Source organism: Coenobita brevimanus, chromosome 82 (assembly GCF_032717465.1).
Source record: "Coenobita brevimanus isolate Jiangsu-jjx chromosome 82, ASM3271746v2, whole genome shotgun sequence".
In the NCBI taxonomy this organism is placed as follows: Eukaryota; Metazoa; Arthropoda; class Malacostraca; order Decapoda; family Coenobitidae; genus Coenobita; species Coenobita brevimanus.
The window spans coordinates 5,227,501-5,245,000 of record NC_137035.1 but is presented as its reverse complement, the minus strand read 5'-3'; the positions used below and the strand labels follow the sequence as shown (position 1 = coordinate 5,245,000).

Sequence of the window (17,500 nt, the reverse complement as noted above, 5' to 3'; positions counted from 1 at the left end):
GAGCACTGTGCGGGAGGGAGGGAGGGGAAGGGGAGGGGGAGGAAGTAGGAAGGTAGGAAGGGGAGGAATCTAGATAGAAGGGAGGGAGGAGGATGAAGGGAGGTCTGGAGGAGGGAGGAGGAGGGATGGAGGGAGACAGGTGAGGCAGGTGGAGGGAGGAGGGAGGAGGAGGGATGGAGGGAGACAGGTGAGGCAGGTGGAGGGAGGCAGGTAGTGAGACAAGTATAAATAGGAGGCAGGTACATGAGGTTGGCATAACAGAGGAAGACACGGTGAGTAAAGCACTGGTAGCAAAGTAAAGGTGTGTGTGTGTGTGTGTGTGTGTGTGTGTGTGTGTGTGTGTGTGTGGTAGGAAAGAGCAGTGATATCATTGGTGTGGTAGCAAAAGGAAGTGGTGTGTGTGGTAGTTATGGTATTGGATGTGTGGTATTAAATATGGTGGGTGGTAGCAAACACCCTTGTGGTAGAACAGAGGTAACAAGAGGCTGTGGTTGTGGTATGGGAGTATGGTAGATAAGTATGGTAGTAATGTCGGTGGCAGAGACGTAATGGCAACTATGGTAGTGATGATAGCTGAAAAAATAATGGAAGAGATATTACTTGTGATAGGAATGTTGACTTAAAATATTGTTCATGATAGGGATAGAGTGTATGGTAGGAATGGCAGTTTTAAAAAGGGTTATTATGGTAGCGATGGTTATTATGGTAGGCACTGTACTTGTGGTAGGGGTGACGGTAAAAAAAAAATCCATGTGGTAGGAATGATAGTTGTTGTAAAGATGATAATTTTCAGTGATACTATATACGATTTTTCTCTGTACTGTACGTCCGAAAAATCTTGTCAAATTTTCCACTCTCATTGACACTAACTAACCAATTCAAAAAAAACTTCGCTAATTGATAATGATGACACGAAACTTGAAAACCTTGATGGAAAAAGAAGGAGAGGGAGACTGAGAACGAGATGGAGGGATAGGATGGAGGGGGACCTAAAGGAGGACAGCTTGTACTGACAGGAAGAATGACTTGTGGTGGAGAAGCAAAAAGGTTGTGTGTGTGTGTGTGTGTGTGTGTGTGTGTGTGTGTGTGTGTGTTAGTCTCATGAACGTATCTGTGTGTATGTGTTAATATCGTGTGCGTATATGTGTGTGCGTTAGTCTCACGTGAATGTGTATGTGCGTTGGGAATCCCCCGGGTAGTTTTAAAGTTGCCAAGGACGTTCTTAAGATATAAATAATTCTGGCAAATCCATAGAACCCCCTCACCCCTCTTCTTTCTTCCATCATCATCATCATCAGCAGCATCAGCAGCAGCAGCATCACCATCATCATCATCATCATCATCATCACTATCATCATCATCATCGTACCTTCAGCCTTTTGTGTCTTTCTGTCATAGACCAAGGTCACACTCATTACTTTATCTTTTTTTCATATTTCGACTCTCCTTCCTTTATCCTCCTCCTCCTCCTCCTCCTCCTTCTCCTCTTGTACTTCTTCTTCTTCCTCCTCCTCCTCTTCTTCCTCCTCCTCTTGTACTTCTTCTTCCTGCTCCTCCTCCTCCTCCTCCTTCTTCTTTGTCTTCTTCTTTGATAGTCCTCTTACTCCTTCTTCATCCTTTTTCCTCCATCATCCTCTCACCCTGTTCATCAAATTTCTTCCACCATCCCCCACCATCTTCTCCCTCTCCTTCACCCTTCTTCCCTTTTTCCTCCCTTTTCATTTTCCTCCTACCCTCCTCTCACCCTCACATATTTTCCTCCCACAGATGAAGGTTGTCCTCGCTTTCCTCGCCCTGTGCGCCCTCGCGTCCTCGCAGCGCTATGGCTTCGGATTTAATGGAGGAATAAGGTACGGTACTTGTAAACTTTCCTAGATATATTTAAGGCTGTTTATAAATTCAGGATGGTCGGTAAACAGCGCTCCTCTACATACTCTCCTGGTGGTATCTCATGCGTTGTGGGGACGGCTGAGTCTGCTGGTGTGGGTGTGACAATGGATGTAGGAAATTCTGAATATGAATCAGGATGGACACTGACAGCGCTGACAGAACCATCCCCCAGCAGAAGAGAATCCACCGGCGGAGTGAATGAGGAGCGCCAGTAAGAGTTAAAAGAAAAATGTAGGCTAATATGTGTAATGTAAACACTGGTGGGTAACATCTCATCAATTTCCCCTCAGCCATGGCGGCGGTCCCATCAGATTCCCCTCAACAAGACCAAGACCAGGCCGCCCCGTTTACCCTATTGGAGGCGTTGGAGGCGTTGGAGGCATTGGAGGCGTTGGAGGTGTTGGAGGCGTTGGAGGTGTTAAAGGCGTTGGAGGTGTTGGAGGCGTTGGAGGTGTTAAAGGTGTTGGAGGTGTTAAAGGCGTTGGAGGTGTTGGAGGTATAGGAGGTAAACCTGGCTGCCCCGCTGCTGGCTGCCCGATCGGTGCCAACGAACCCAGGCTCACCTACCTCTATGCCTGCAAACCACTCATCGCCCCTTACGTGAGTTGAGAAACCTGTCTCTTTCATTAGTGCCATAGTTTATTCATTTTAACTTGGTGGAGATTTTCATTCTTGTGTGCGTTGAATATCTTGTCTCTTTTCCAACCCACACCACTCCACCTACCACCCCCCAGTCAACCCCACACCCCACACAACTCCACCTACCACCGCGCACTGAACCACACACCACCCACACCACTCCACCTACCACCCTACACTCAACCACACCCCGCACACCACTCCACCTACCACCCGGCACTCAACCACACCCCCACACCACTCCACCTACCACCCTGCACTCAACCACACCCCCTACACCACTCCACCTACCACCCCCCAGTTAACCACACCCCACACATCACTCCACCTACCACCTCCCACTCAACCACACCCTCCACCCAACTTCACCCTCCCACCCGACCTCACCACCTTTCAACCGCACACCCAACAAACACCACCCCACCCTCTCTCCACTTCCTCATCCACTTGCTCCACTTACAGGTCCACTACACCGCAAACGGCCGCGACTACCACTTCTCCTGGTGCAATGACGGGGGCAAGAAATACGAGTGGCAGGCTGCAAACAGTTACTGCACCAGTCTGCCCGGCGGGGACTGGTACGGCATCAGCATTGAGTCTGCCGAAGAGAACTACCTCGTGACTAGCATCATTGAGGGCCGTAAGTATGATGATGATGATGTTGATGATGATGATGATACACCCCCTCTTGTTGCTGCTAACCTTGCTACTCCTCCTCCTCCTTCTCCTCCTACTGCTACTACTACAACTACCACGACCACTACTACTACTACTACTGCTACTAATTCTTCTAATAATAATAACTTGGCAAAGATTTCTCGGTATTTAACAATACTGCTAGCATCAATATTTTACTACAGTCAGCTATAAAGATGGAGAGATGGCAATTTTAGGCCAAGTTAAAGTGAACAGAGTACTGATTTGATTTTAATGCCAATGATTCCTACAATATGAAGGTTGTTATTAGAAAGCCACTAAGAAAAATGTAGTCTGGAGTCACTTCTCATTCACTTTCTCCCTCCATTCTGCTCATCCACCTTCTTCACCCTCTTACCTCACATCCACAGCGCTCACCCATCTCTTCCTTTCTATATTTTCTCCACTCACCACTCACTATTCCCCTACCCTCCCATCCCTCTTTTCCTCCATCCACCCTTTCTTCACCGGCCTCACCCCTTTTCCTCCCACTTAGCGTTCCATCTCACCCTACCCAGTCCCCCACTCCCCCTCTCCCCCATCCTTTCACCCCTACACCCCCCACAAACTCCTCTCCTCATCTCTCATTTACACTCATCTAGTCCTCCGCTCCCCTCTTTCCGCCTCCCTCTCACCCATTTCATCTCCCATTCACCTCAGGCCTACTCCCTTTCTGCTCACCCCTCCCTCTCTCACCCCTTTCCCCTTGCAGCCCCACTCCATTCACCATCTTTCCCTACCCCAGTCTCTTACCTCCCTCTCCTCCAGCCTCTCAACCCTTCACACACCCACTCACCACTCTCTCCCTCCCCACCAGACCGCCTGCCGTACATCTGGACCAGCGGAAGTCGTCTGTACACCCCCAAGTTTACCTGGTCCAATGGCAATCCACTCACCTTCACCTACTGGGGAAAGACAGGAGGGTAAGTCAAAACTGAGTACACCTTAGTCCCTACTCTTAATGGCTTGCGAGGCTTCCTGTACTCGATTTGTGTTCATCTGACATAACTGGGCCATTCTCACACCCAGTACTAGGTTGTGGTTGTATAAAATTCGATTACCCTTAGTTATGTTGTAGGGATGAGTCTCCACCTTCTCTTTCCCCAACAGACTAGGCATTCCCCAGCCTGACAACCATGAGGGAGGGAACGAGCCCTGCCTTGGCATTTTGAACCACTTCTACCCCGGAGACACGACCACCTGGCATGACATCCAGTGCTACCACCCCAAGCCCATCATCTGCGAGAGGCCCTCCATTAAAGGCGGCTATGGACACCAGGGATAAACTGTGACTGAGGAACGTGGCATGAATGAGGAACAGGGAAAGTGGATGACGACTGAACCAAAAAGGCTATGATAACCAGGGAAACGTGGACTATGAACGTGACGTAAACGGAATAGGGAACAGATGATGAATGTGACGTGAACGGAATGGAGAACAGGAACATGACGTGAACGGAGCACTAAATGAACAGGGAACGTAGGCTAAGAACGTGACATAACTAAAACTCTCCGGAAGACAGACACGTTGCTCAAACCTAACTCGACATTCCTACGTTAGACATTTTGATGGCTGGAGCACACGGTTACTATTATTATTGTTACTAATATTTTTTATCTATTATTTCCTTCAAAGAGCTGTAATTTTGGGAGATCGCTTCGAAAAGAGATTAATGACGATAACAAAAGTGATCCGGCGTTCCTATGTTGCCAAATGTCCTATCTTAAGTAATGTCCTATGTTGTCAAGTGAGGTCCTGTGTTTGACAAAAGTAATATTTCAGACTGGTTTTTACGTGGACTGTAAGTTGTTTCCTAAAAGAAGTGCTCCGTAGAATCAATTTTTGTCAAATACATCACGACTGACAAATATTAGAACGTATAATGAATCAAGTTGCTCTCTATCTGATCTTAAGAAGGCCATAAGTAACTGGAAATCTGATCTTAAGAAAGTCCTAAGGTATATATGTTTCTTAAGTAGACCGCGGTGACGAAGAATGCAAAAATAATCGTGAATCAAGGTACTCTTTTTTTCTTCTATATATATTTTTTTACTTAGACTGTATTTTTGAAATGTTTGGATACCTGTCTGTGGTTTATTACAGGTGGGGGCAAATGGTGACCTGGTGTGACCTTTCCTTCATTGTGATATTCTGAATGGTTGTGATATTTTTTACGGCTCATTATCTGACCCTAAATAAATAGCCGTAAAAGATTAGGTTGTATTTTCATTCACCATTAATATCAAGAGGCCCATTTAGCTGAGAGAGAGAGAGAGAGAGAGAGAGAGAGAGAGAGAGAGAAACTTTATCACCAACTCCATCTATTTTTCATACCCAACATTACCACACTTCTAGTTGGCAATAAGAAATAACTACTATATATTAACACTTTCCTACTATGTTTAGATTTAGCATCTGCTTTCATTCCTAACCTTCACTCAGCATATTTCTAGTGCTATGCGAAGCTAAGAGAGGCAGAATCAGGGAAATCATTTGCATTTGGATTCTTCTGAGGTAGGTAGTGGAGGTAGAGATGCTTTGGTGAGAAGTATACAAGGTGATCCACATATAACACTTCTTGCGTTTATGGCTTTTTTGTGTGTGTTTTGCGTGGGCGGCTGGGTTATGGTTATCAATTTCTCCATGTATTTTTTTTCTTTATGCCCACACCAGCAGACTGTGCGCCGTCCCCTCAGTGCATAAAACACCGCCAGTTGTTTCTAGTAAAGTGCTATTTAAGACTACCATTTACTTAGTTTCGTGTTTGCTAGAATAAAACTAGAAACAAAAGTCATTATTACAGATGTCAGGCTCTTTACTATATTCGTTTTATGTAAACTTGTCCTAAAATTCTCTCCATCTTGAATGCTGGGTTGTAACGATAAATGAACTCAAGATTATGGTGGTAATCACGAAGTGCTATGGGAAGAACGTAGCCCCGTAGTATTGGCGTTTCGAGACTCTGGTACATTAAGTAAGCTGAAGAACAAAGTGAAATATTGGGCCAAGTTAAAGTGAATGAATTAATGAACTATAAGGTTAGGATTTATTCGTGGTATCTCAACTACTTTATTAAGGTCAGAGGACAGAGTTAAAATTACTCGATATATCCTTTACTAACCTCTGTTCTATATCTACAGTCGAATAAAGTAAATCTAGTAGCTCAATAAAAACATAGCACTGATGATGCTAAATGACATATGGTGCTTAATTGCTCTCCAGGTACAAAAATGAAGGCGCTGTGTTACCTGTCGTTGCTGGCTGTGGGGGCATCAGGCTTTAATTTCCTCGGCCCAGACAACCTAATATACGACGGTACCAACACACAGCAGACTGGTGTCCTCATTCTCACTCCTGAAGGGTTCATTGTCGAAGATGAGCAGAGAATCCCACCACAAGCTTTACCTGGAGGAATGGCTGTAGCAATGTTACCTGTGGGGGCTCTACCTGAGGCTATGTTTGGTACCTTTACTAGTTCACAGCCTGGTACCTTTACTAGTCAACAGCGTGGTAATTTCATCCGCTTTACCCCAGCTACTAATGCTCCTAATATCATACCTATCCAGTCTGCTCCCCCTCCTCAGTCTTTCTCAGTCAGTAGTCCTAGCCCTAGCCCCTTCCCCCAGCCCATTCCAGTGTCCCAGCCTCTCCCTCTCCCTCCTCTTGCTCCCCGTCCCCCGCCTTCCGTCCTCCAGGTCACGTCTCCCTCCGCCTCTCCGTCTCCAACATCGTCAGCACAAGTCCTCTCCATCCCAGACTGTGATCCCGTCAGTAGGCCGACGGTAAGTAGTGATATAACTGTCGGTATACGGAACCTTTAATGTGAGACTAATCTGACTGGGCACAGTGTTGATGGTTCTCCCTTTAATATTTCCCTCTCCTTGTTTCTCGATCCTATCTCGCCCCATCCTTAGGAGGAACAGAGGTTGGGATGACTGACTAGTGCACAAGGTATTATTCATGAAATACGCAGGCCTACAGAATATATCTTGCTGGTGAAAAATGAAAAAAAAATCCTTAAGTAGATACGAGATTTGGGAGTTTATGTAAATGAAAGTGCACCCCTTACAATACTTTTAAAATTAACTAAGGTCAACAATTACATTTGAAAGAACCTAAAATTCTCTAAGTAAGAGAAATGGAAGTTTAGATAGCATCAGTGTATACAGAATATTCCTACACAATACACCATATTAAGCATTACCTGGTTTCATCATTACCTTAGCAACACACTTGATAAAATGTCTTGGTGCCGAAATGTGCGAGGGAGCCCAAAGTGTGACGAGGTGGAGGGATCTTGTGTGAGGCCATCCTTCAATTATTCAGGCGGCGCAATAGTCCAGGTTAGGGCACGTAAATGTCACCTTCACCACCTTGACAACGCCACGCACTCCTATAAACTCAAGCCTTCCACCTCCTTACCCCCCATCCTAGGGTTCTACGAACGTACCCTATCCCCAGTTTTGATGCTGTAAAAGTTTAGAGGGACTCCTTCAAGGTGACACATATTTTATGGGTGACTGGACTGCCCAGATGAGCAAACATAACATACATTCCTATCCCTTAAAATAAACGGTGGGCCGCTGAAGGGCATCTTTGGCCTGCCGTGTAATGTTCACGTTGAGATGTATGTGACTACAACTACGGTATTTCAAACTCACCCCTCCCTCCATAGTTTTAAATACGGTAAAAATTGAAGCGACAATGGTATGGTAATGATCTGCATAGTTGCTGCAATATCTAGGGCTTGAACCCAAATTATCGTCCTTGCAAAATGGGGCCAATATAAAATGTCTCCATTTCAGGGTCCTACAAACTCTAGTTCTCATCCAGAGCTCTCTTCCCATATAAGAATAGTGAGGTAGGGAGGTAGGGTCCAGAGATCAAGAAAAATCCTGAAATGAGAACTAGCAGGTCTGTCCAGTTAAATAGGTCACTAGTTTGACCTCAGTTCCTGACGCCACCTAAGTCACTGCTACAAAAACCCAAAGGCCTATTGACATAAACTTTTGACTTTATATTTTCCTCATCAAAAAGGTTGGAAATACCAGCAGGGACAAATAATCAGACGGAAAGTAGTTAGTTTGGTGCTTCTGAAACTTAAAAAGACCTTTGTACCGAGATCTATTGACTAAGTGCATGCAAGCAAAAGTTAACTTATAGCTGTACCGTCTAAGAAACAAGTCATGTAACTGTACCATCCTGTGTAAACATAACTACTGAGTGGACCGTCTCTTGTCTGCAGATAGACATGGTGGTGGACGGTGTAGCGTACCACTTTTCCTGGTGCCACGATGGAAGTATGCGGTACTCTTGGCCACAGGTACAAAATTTCCTATAAACCTGTAAATCTTTGAAAATTAATCTTAAACAATCGACATAACTTTGCCTTAGGTTGCGTATAAGATTTGTATATATTCATCTTCCTATACTCTTCTAAATCTTCTATATTCTCCTTTAAATATATCTTAATCTTCCTATATTAGTTCTCCTAAATCTTATCTCCAGGCTGTTATCTTTTATCTCCCAGGCGCTGCTGTACTGCACCAAGCTGGGCTCTGGCTTCACACCGGTCACGCCAAACTCCCACGCTCAGAACACCATCCTCACCAACATCATAAAATATCGTAAGCTTTTTTTTTTTTTCTTCGTAATAGTGGCTAGTTCCATGTGACGTAGTTTCATACAGCCTCTTTTAACTGCTAGCGTGGTACTGGCTTTGTGGATATTAGTATACGTATTAGTTTTGAGTATTGGTAATTGTGCCATGAGTATTGGTAATTGTGCCATGTTAGGGGAAGGCGGTGGCTCAGTCGGTAGAGAGGTGGCCTGCAGTCCTGACGGACCCAGGTTCGAATCCCGGCTGGGGCAGGGAACAGTTTAAGGATTTGAATTTCATTAAATCAGGCTTTACTGATCTACCAGAAGACCCGCCGACATGTCGTAAAAATACCCCCGCTAATACCAATACACCAGTCCTGTATGAGACAGCCCTAGCATGTATTCAATATGGACGGTGGGTGTTAGCGCCGAAGTGGTGACACATAGAGGTGTATGGTATGTAGGAGGACTGCTGGGCCTTGATAGCAGGCTGTGAAGCCTTTGCCCAGAGTCGGACACATTAAAAAAAAAAAAAATGTCAATTAACCTGTACAACGCCTTCTTTATCAGGAAATCTTATTTTTCCTGGACAGCTTAATCTTCACATTTTGATTTTAAGGTTTAACGGTTTGTTTACATTTGGCTGAAACCCCCGCGGGAGAGGACAGTCAGACCAAAACAATACCCGCGGTTAAAGGGTTAAAGGACTTTTGTATATTGATGGCTTCTGTAGGATCGCTTCATACAGGGCACCTTAAATTTTCCTCAAGTCTTAAATTACTTTCATGATACAAATCTAATTCATCAGCTGGTGCCTAAATTAACGAAAAACGAAACTGTATGAGTTAATGGAAAAGGACTCGAGATTTTCCTAACTCATTCCTATAATTTCTAGACAGTTTGAAGTTCGTGTGGACGGGTGGCGTTAAGGACAAGGACGGAACGTGGACGTGGATAACAGGGTCGCCACCTCTCTTTTTCAACTGGTCCAGCTCGGGAAGGTTAGTACGGGTTCTGCTTGCTACTATTTTCTTTTTTGAGGGTGGGGTGTTTTGGTATTAGAGTTGCATTAGGTGGGGTGGGGGGTGGTCGGGCTATGTGTGGGGAGGGAGGTCGGGCTAGGTGGGGGGAGGGTTAGGTGGTGCGGGGCTGAGACATTTACTCAATCTTTAGGTGGCAGAAAAAGGTTAGGGCAGTGTCGCAAGGGTTAAATTTAAGCATTACGTTCACGGTCGCTGTGCTTTCCTTCGCAGCCGATTGAGGAAGCAGCCAGACAACGCTGAGGGTCGCGAGGAGTGCCTTGGGGTGCTGAACAACGTGTACAACGATGGCATCACCTGGCACGATATAGGATGCCAGTACGAGAAGCCTGTGGTGTGCCAGGCCACACTCTGAATAAGGACAATATCAGCTTGAAAAATACACAGGATGGTTCGTAAATAGCGCTTGAAACACTCTCCTGTAGGAATCTCGTTGTGGGCACGGTTCAGTCTGCTGGTATGGGGGTGATAGTGGGATTAGGAAATGGACAGAAAATGCAGGATAGATAAGGATCGCACTGACTGAACCGTTCCCGCATCAGATAAAATGCACGGCGGAGTGAGAGGAACGTTATATACAGACCACCTTGCACTGAACTTGTGTATCGTAAAAATTGACACCAGCTTCAATAAACTTTCATCCTGCCTGGTGCACATATGCTTTAATGCTCTTTTAAGTCGACTAATGAGTGAACTGATAACATTAAAAAAACCACCTGTGCCAATCTTGGAAAATTAACTCAATACTGTAATTATACCTTTAAATATGGCATAAATCTATAACATAAATTGGCTTTTACTTTTCTACTGATATTTTGCTGCGACTAAGGATTTTCTTCAGTGTATGACCCAGCTTAACCTAGAGCACAGGTCTTTGGAACATTGATCGTGCTTTTTTTTTTTTTTTTTTTTTTTTTTTTAAGCAAAGGAACATTAGACCTCTTGACCTTTGCTGAAATTTTAGTATAATATTTTGAGGGTAGCCTAACAGTACAGGGGTGGTAAAGGGACGCCTTCACTTGGTGGCGGATATAACGGAGTGGCTCTTCCCGGTCATACAAACGTCCCTCAGCCCCCTCTATATCACCAAAACGAGGATGAGGAACTGCGGAAGGACAGATGTTCCCTGCAGTCCACTGGGTTCACGTTCAGATGAGCCTAGGGTTTAAACTACTATGGTGGTCCGTATTTTGCGCCGTTCTGTGTTCCGGAGACCTCTAAATGACTGAGGTTCATCTGAAACGTGAACCCAGTGGATTACAGGCTGAAGTTCCTCTCCTGCCCTTCATTATCCTCTTTTCGGGTGACGGAGGGAGTTGGACGTTTTCAAAAGTAAACTCTGTATCCCATGCAAATATTATGGAACTAAATACCTTTTTTTTTTTTTTTTTTTTTTTTTAAGCCAGTGCATCGGCCATAAGTGGAGTCATACGTTTTTGCTGTGTTTGTTAGGTCAATGAATTTAAAACTGTAAAACGTAATCTGCATACATTGCTGAATATTTTGTATTTATAAAAAAAAATTATTTCATGGAGAAATTCTATTCGCAGTCAGTATCGATTTTTTTTTTTTTTTTCACCCCAGGCCAGATTTAGGTCAGCACTGATTGACATTAAAAAAAAAAAAAAAAGTTATGCCATGAAACAGATTTCGAGTCTGCATTTCTCTTTATTTCTTTACTGTGATTATTTTTACTTTTTATTTTTTTTTAACAGTATTTTCGACTAATTTATTCGCCTTGAGACTTGGCACTAAATGGGTAGATACAGCTGTGTTTCCCTCCTAACGTCAAAGATTCTAGCTTTGTTCTAATTCTACCTTCTAATTCTACCTTCTAATTCTACCTAATTTACCTTTCTAACTTAAACCTCCTAACTTATTTACCTTCATGGTAATCCCGTAATTACAATAAGTAATTACAAGAAGTGTGGAGGAAAGAGGAAGAGGGAGGAAGTGGAGAGGATGGAAAGTGGGGGAGGAGGAGGGTTGGAGGGTTGAATTGTTGGGGTTGGAGAAGGGGGGAGGGGGAGGGGAAGGGGGGGAGGGGGAGGGGAACGGGGGAGGGGGAGGGGGGAGGAAAACGGCATGAGATGGCCAACCAGAGTTGACGATAACAAGCCAGCCTCTTAACTGCTTTCCTGTCACCAATCACTACCATTATAAATACATTGACTACAAAATTCTTTATTCAAAAACTTAGAAAACGTACCTTGAAAGCAAAGAGACAAAATTAAGACCCCCAGTTAAGCCCCGTCCAAACGAACGGGCAATGCCCGCGGGCACAAGCGAGCAGTTTACATGTTTACGGGCTCACCGCTTGTGCCCGCGGGCAAATGCGTAAATTGCCACGGGCAATTTACGCATTTGCCCGCGGGCACAAGCGGTGAGCTCGCCAACAGGCAAACTGCTCGCTTGTGCCCGTGGGTATTGCCCGCTCGTGTGGACAGGGCTTTAGTTAAATCCATCAATCGAAACAAAAGCATTGGATGTGACAAGTTCAACATCCGGGCATCGTGACGTCACAAAGCTCCGTCCAATCGTAGGTATTCGGCATGTCTTCTCGGCGGCGGGCAGGTGACTGAGTAGCGCGCGTCGTTTTCCGGTAGTTTTGCGTTGTATTACCCGCGTTGTGCTTGTGAAATAGTGAAAATATGACGAAATAGCATCTCCCCGAGTGACTGAAGGCGGTAAGGAGGGCGAAAGTGTCCAGAACGAGGGAGAAGGAACGGAAGACCAACTCTACCCCAGATGCTTCGAGGTTCGTGACTCGGCTCTTTAAATTCTCTTTCCAGCCACTTGTCTCTTTAACCAGGCTGTTTTATTCATATTTGTGATCATTTATAGCAAGTTTCCTGTTTTTTGATTATGTAGTATTGGTTCTAAGCCAAAATTTCGAGTCATTACCAAGGTAGAGAGGGATCTTTTAAAACATGGCGCAATCTCGGGAACGATGCAGGCTTAGGGTTGTTTGGGCCACTCAGTAAGCGTGATACGGGTCATTTGCAATTATCTCTTAGCTGAAACTCTAGCTTCCCATCATCAGTTTTACCATTATTAGCAGCGAGTATCATGTATTTTGAGTATGTATTAGTCTGAAGCCATAGTTTTGAATGATGGGTACGTGAGAGAGGGATATGTAAAAATTCAGATGACACCGGAGGCCATGTTGTGACGATGCTTTGGCCCGGTCAGTAAGCGTGACGTAATCATTGTAATTTTCATGAATATTAGCCACTTTTCTTTTTGTACTGTATGCTCGCACGTTTCCTCAGCACGTATCACCAGGATTTTTTTTTTTTCCACAAATTTCACTTTGATAATCACTGCAGTTACTTGTTGTTGTTGTTGTTGTATGACCCCGGTCTGTCTGGCCGAGCAGACCCGTCGATCACAAGTAAGCAACTGCTTCTACCTGGGCCATCCTACAGGTACAAAATAGTAGGCTACATACACGTGCGGGGATCGGCGCCCCTTGGTGGTAGACAGCGCCTCACCAGGGCCGGACTAGGGGTCCTTCCCATGCAGGAAATAAGGAGGTTTGGCTCCTGGGTGGACGCCGCAGCTGTTTCGCTCTATCCATGGTACATAGCGTCACCACGTGTAGGTTCCTTGTCAGCGCAAAGCGCTGTAGCTTGGCTGTGAAGTGCTTAGTAATCGTGTGAGTAAAGACGAATGCATGAAAATGTATAAACGAGGTGGTGGTGTGGCTGTGGTGTGTGGTGGTGTGGCTGTAGTGCGTGGTGTGTGGCTGTGGTGTGTGGCTGTGGTGTGGTGGCGACAACGGCGTTTGTGGGGATGATGGTGTTAATTGTGCTGGTGGTATGGGAATTTGGTGCTCGGGGTGGTAGTGGTGTGGGATTTTGGTAGTTATGGTGGTGATGGTGTGTGAGGGCGAGGAAGGTGGTGGTGATAGTGGTGGCGGTGGTGTATAAGGGTGAACAAGGTGGTAGTGGTGGTAGTTGTGGTAGAGTTTAGACAACATACCGGTATGGTTTTTAATATACAGTGCGTCTTGCTTACTGTTGCGCTTGCGTTGTGTCATCCTTACTTTTGACACCGTCTTTCCCTATGGCATTTACGTCCCTACTCATCAACGACTCCTCTTGCAACATTTCTCCATCTCTCTTCTGTCCTTCACTATATCTCATTTCCATCTCAATTCTAGTCTTTCTCATCTTGTCTCCTCCATCCCTTCTTCTCTCCTTATTACTCTCTCTCTCTCTCTCTCTCTCTCTCTCTCTCTCTCTCTCTCTCAGACGGAAACCCAATCTGAAAGCGCATAGATCAGGAATCCGAGGAGAAAGGCGAGAAAATAAGATCAGAAAAGAGACCAGATTGAGACAGAAAGACATACGTTCCTTCTCCACAATGCTTTCATCTAAGGGAACTGGACAAATCTTATAACTTGCATGAAATTAGATATCTTAGTTATGAGGTGGGAATGAGTCTCCTTGGTTACTATTTTTCACCTTGGCCCAGATTTTCGTCCTTTTGCAGCTTATTTCACGTAGTTCAGTGGCAGAATAAGACAATACTACAGCTCTACATCCTTTGCCATAGCACTGCTTCGTGACTAGCAGATTTTCATTCATTTGCAGCTTCAAGTATGTAGCTCACTGGAAGACAGTACTACAGCTCTACATCCTTTTCCACAGCACTTCTTCGTGACTGGCATCATATTCTAGTCCTAATCTATCGTTACATATAATTCAAGATGGCAATTTTAGGCCAAGGCAGAGTAAAAATGTTAAATATCATGAGAAATTTATTTGTTTAGTCGAGAGCAAGAAGCAGGAAGAAAATTTACTTTGTTCTGTTGTATTTATCTCTTATGTTAATCGCTTGCCTTTGTAAGTTATGAGAACTTTTGCGTATCACATTTTGCTTCGTGTTACTTTAGTTATTTTGTCACACACACACACACACACACACACACACACACACACACACACACACACACACACACACACACACACACAAACTCGCAGAAGCAAACATACGGAAACAGTCACAGGGCAACACACACACACACACACACACACACACACACACACACACACACACACTACTGACCATCTGTGTCTATCAACCTCACTCATAACAGCCCACCGAATGACCGATTGCCGTCTCATAACCACCCAATTAGGTTGTTATGTGCAGTTAGGGAGTTACACCATGTCCACCTCCATATACAGCCCATTTTATCTATACTGTTCTCACTCTAACCTGGCCTAACATTGCCATCTGTTTGTCATAAATGTGAGGATAGATTAGCACTACAACATGATGCTAGTCACGAAGAAGTGCTGTTAAGATGCAGAGCCGTAGCATTGTCTTTTCCAGCCACTGAGCTACGGGAAATAAGTTGCAAAAGGACTAAAATCTAGGCCAAGTTAGAGTGAAAAGAGTATTGGAGAAAAATTGCCATCACTATTTGCTGAGTTATAGGAGGAGATAAACATTGGAATAAGATGCTAGTCACGAAGAAGAGGCATTCCCATACTACTGTCTTAAGAGAAATAAGCTGCAAAATGGACGAAAATCTTTGCTAAGTTAAGGTGAATGTATTATAGGTGAGAATATGTTAAAGACTATGTTGTAACCTCACGGATCCATAACCTCTTTCGCCTCAGTTGGTGGACAGGTGTAGTCAGATTGGAGGGTGGATTTGGCTAGAAACCAAGGAGACTCATCCTTCACTAAGGCTCATCATATTTAATACAACCATGACCTAGATTCTCCTCGGTTAAGAAAGGCCCCTTAACACCCTCTCCTAAGCGACTTATTTGCTTATTATACTTTACTACACTCCTCTGGGTTGCTTAAGTAATTCTAATATCACCAGACTGTATAAGATACACAGCTACATGAACCAGCCGGATTGAAAAATAAATCACTGAAGAAGAGATGCTAGGGAAAATACGGGCTCTAGTGTTTGAGATGAGGGATTTGGGCAGCTCACTCAGATGAAAACACATTCGTATCAATTATAGGGTTACTCCACTATCCACGTTTACAGATGTTACGTGACTGTAGGAATTTATGATGTTTTTTTCCGAGTTTTAGAGAGCAGAAGTCGTCGTCGTCATCACCATCGTCATCGTCGTCATCATCATCATCATCGTCGTCGTCGTCATCAGGTTGCGACAGTCCCCTTGCAGAACTAAAGCCTTTTCTCACTTTCCCCACCCCGTGTGTATCAACAAGGGTGTGAATTTACCCCACTCCTTATCATTCCTTCCACGCCATATCTCTTTCAGCATCCGTCACTGCCTCTCCTCCTCACCCCTCCCAAAACTCCCAAACTCTCCAACCCACATCCTTTTTGAGATATTTACGACGAAAACTAGATTATCTGCCAAACTTCGCCGAATGCGCGTGGAGACGAAATTGCACTGGTTCCAATGCGTCTTGTCGCCCCGGATGATTCGGTTATAAATACCAGGTTCGGCCCCACTCTTATTCCCGCGCTTATTTTCTTCTTTTTTTTCGTCCTTTTTCGTTTTTGGGGGGAGTGATGGCGTGTCTTAAATTTACGTTCGCTCTTTCTGTGCTCTGACGGTCACCGATTCTTGGGAGATTTTGGGTTCTTCATTCGGTATCGGTGTTTTTCAGTTTAAAGCCTTCGAGTGCTGTGACTGTACTATTATCATTCGTAATTTCAGATGGTATTCCCATTTCCAGATGATATTCCTAATTCCAGATGGTGTTCCTAATTCCTGATGGTGTTCCTAATTCCAGATGGTTTTGGTTATGTTAGGAGAGGCTTTTAGAACTATTAGTGTTAGATTTAGCATTCATTAACCCTTCTTATGTCTCACTTTTCTCCTCCTCTGCTTTTACCTTTCATTCTTTTTCCCTCCTTTGTTAACCCTCTGTTTCTCTCACTTTTCTACTGCTTCTACCTTCATTACCTTTTTCTTCCTCCTACATTTCCCTCCTCCCTGTACTTTCACTTCCCTCTTCCTTCCTCCTCCAATCTCTGTCTTTCTTCACACACTTTTACTTGACTGTTCACTGTTTTCCTTGTCCTTTCCTTGCCTCACATTTATTTTTTTTCCCTTCTGCTTCGATCTTCATTTTCCATCCTCCATCATTACCATTCTCCTTGTATATTCATTTCTCTTTTCCGTCCTCCTTCTCACCCGCCTTCCTAGGTCACTCATGTCCTTTCTTATCTATTTTTTCTCTTAATTCATATTTGCATCTCCTGTTTTTCCAGTCTCTTTCTTTCCTCTTTTTTTTTTTTTTTTTTTAACCTACGTCTTTATTTATATCCTCGTTAACTTCCTTCTCCCCTTACCTCTTTCCTTGACCCCTTCCCTTTCCTTTCACCGTCTGTCTTCATTTCCTTCTTTCTTTTATCCCTTTCCCATTTCCTTTCCTTTTCTCTTATCCCTTTCTTGCCTCTCCCCTTTCTCCTTAATTTTTCATTGTTTTCCTTTTTCGTTTCTCTTTTCCTCTCCAGCTCTCTTCCCCTTCCTCTCCTGTTCCTTCCCTCCCTCTTTGCACCTTGTACATTTTTTTTTTTTTATCTTTCTTCCCATTCTTCTTTTCTTGGTCTTTTTTCCTTGTTCATTCCCTTCCCCTTTCTCTACCCCTTTCTTCCCCCCATTCCCTCCCTCCCCACCAT

The 17,500-nt window shown here is 44.4% G+C and overlaps 1 protein-coding gene across 1 annotated transcript; it reads left to right on the top strand.

Annotated features, from left to right (window-relative positions):
- Positions 1-1,904: 1,904 nt before the first annotated feature.
- Positions 1,905-4,749, top strand: LOC145409666 (uncharacterized). The gene is made up of 6 exons (XM_080280017.1): positions 1,905-2,101; positions 2,181-2,341; positions 2,387-2,490; positions 2,992-3,169; positions 4,043-4,148; positions 4,336-4,749. Exons 1-6 carry the CDS (start codon positions 1,905-1,907, stop codon positions 4,508-4,510), a joined length of 921 nt encoding a protein of 306 aa, XP_080136143.1. The 3' UTR covers positions 4,511-4,749.
- The last annotated feature ends 12,751 nt before the right edge of the window (positions 4,750-17,500 follow it).

What these genes read in the sequence shown, in the direction of transcription:
- LOC145409666 (XM_080280017.1), top strand. Translation starts at nt 1,905, where the DNA reads ATGGTCGGTAAACAGCGCTCCTCTACATACTCTCCTGGTGGTATCTCA. An exon ending in GGAGTGAATGAGGAGCGCCA is followed by an intron (nt 2,102 to 2,180) that starts GTAAGAGTTAAA and finishes ATTTCCCCTCAG; the next exon opens with CCATGGCGGCGGTCCCATCA. An exon ending in AACCACTCATCGCCCCTTAC is followed by an intron (nt 2,491 to 2,991) that starts GTGAGTTGAGAA and finishes CTCCACTTACAG; the next exon opens with GTCCACTACACCGCAAACGG.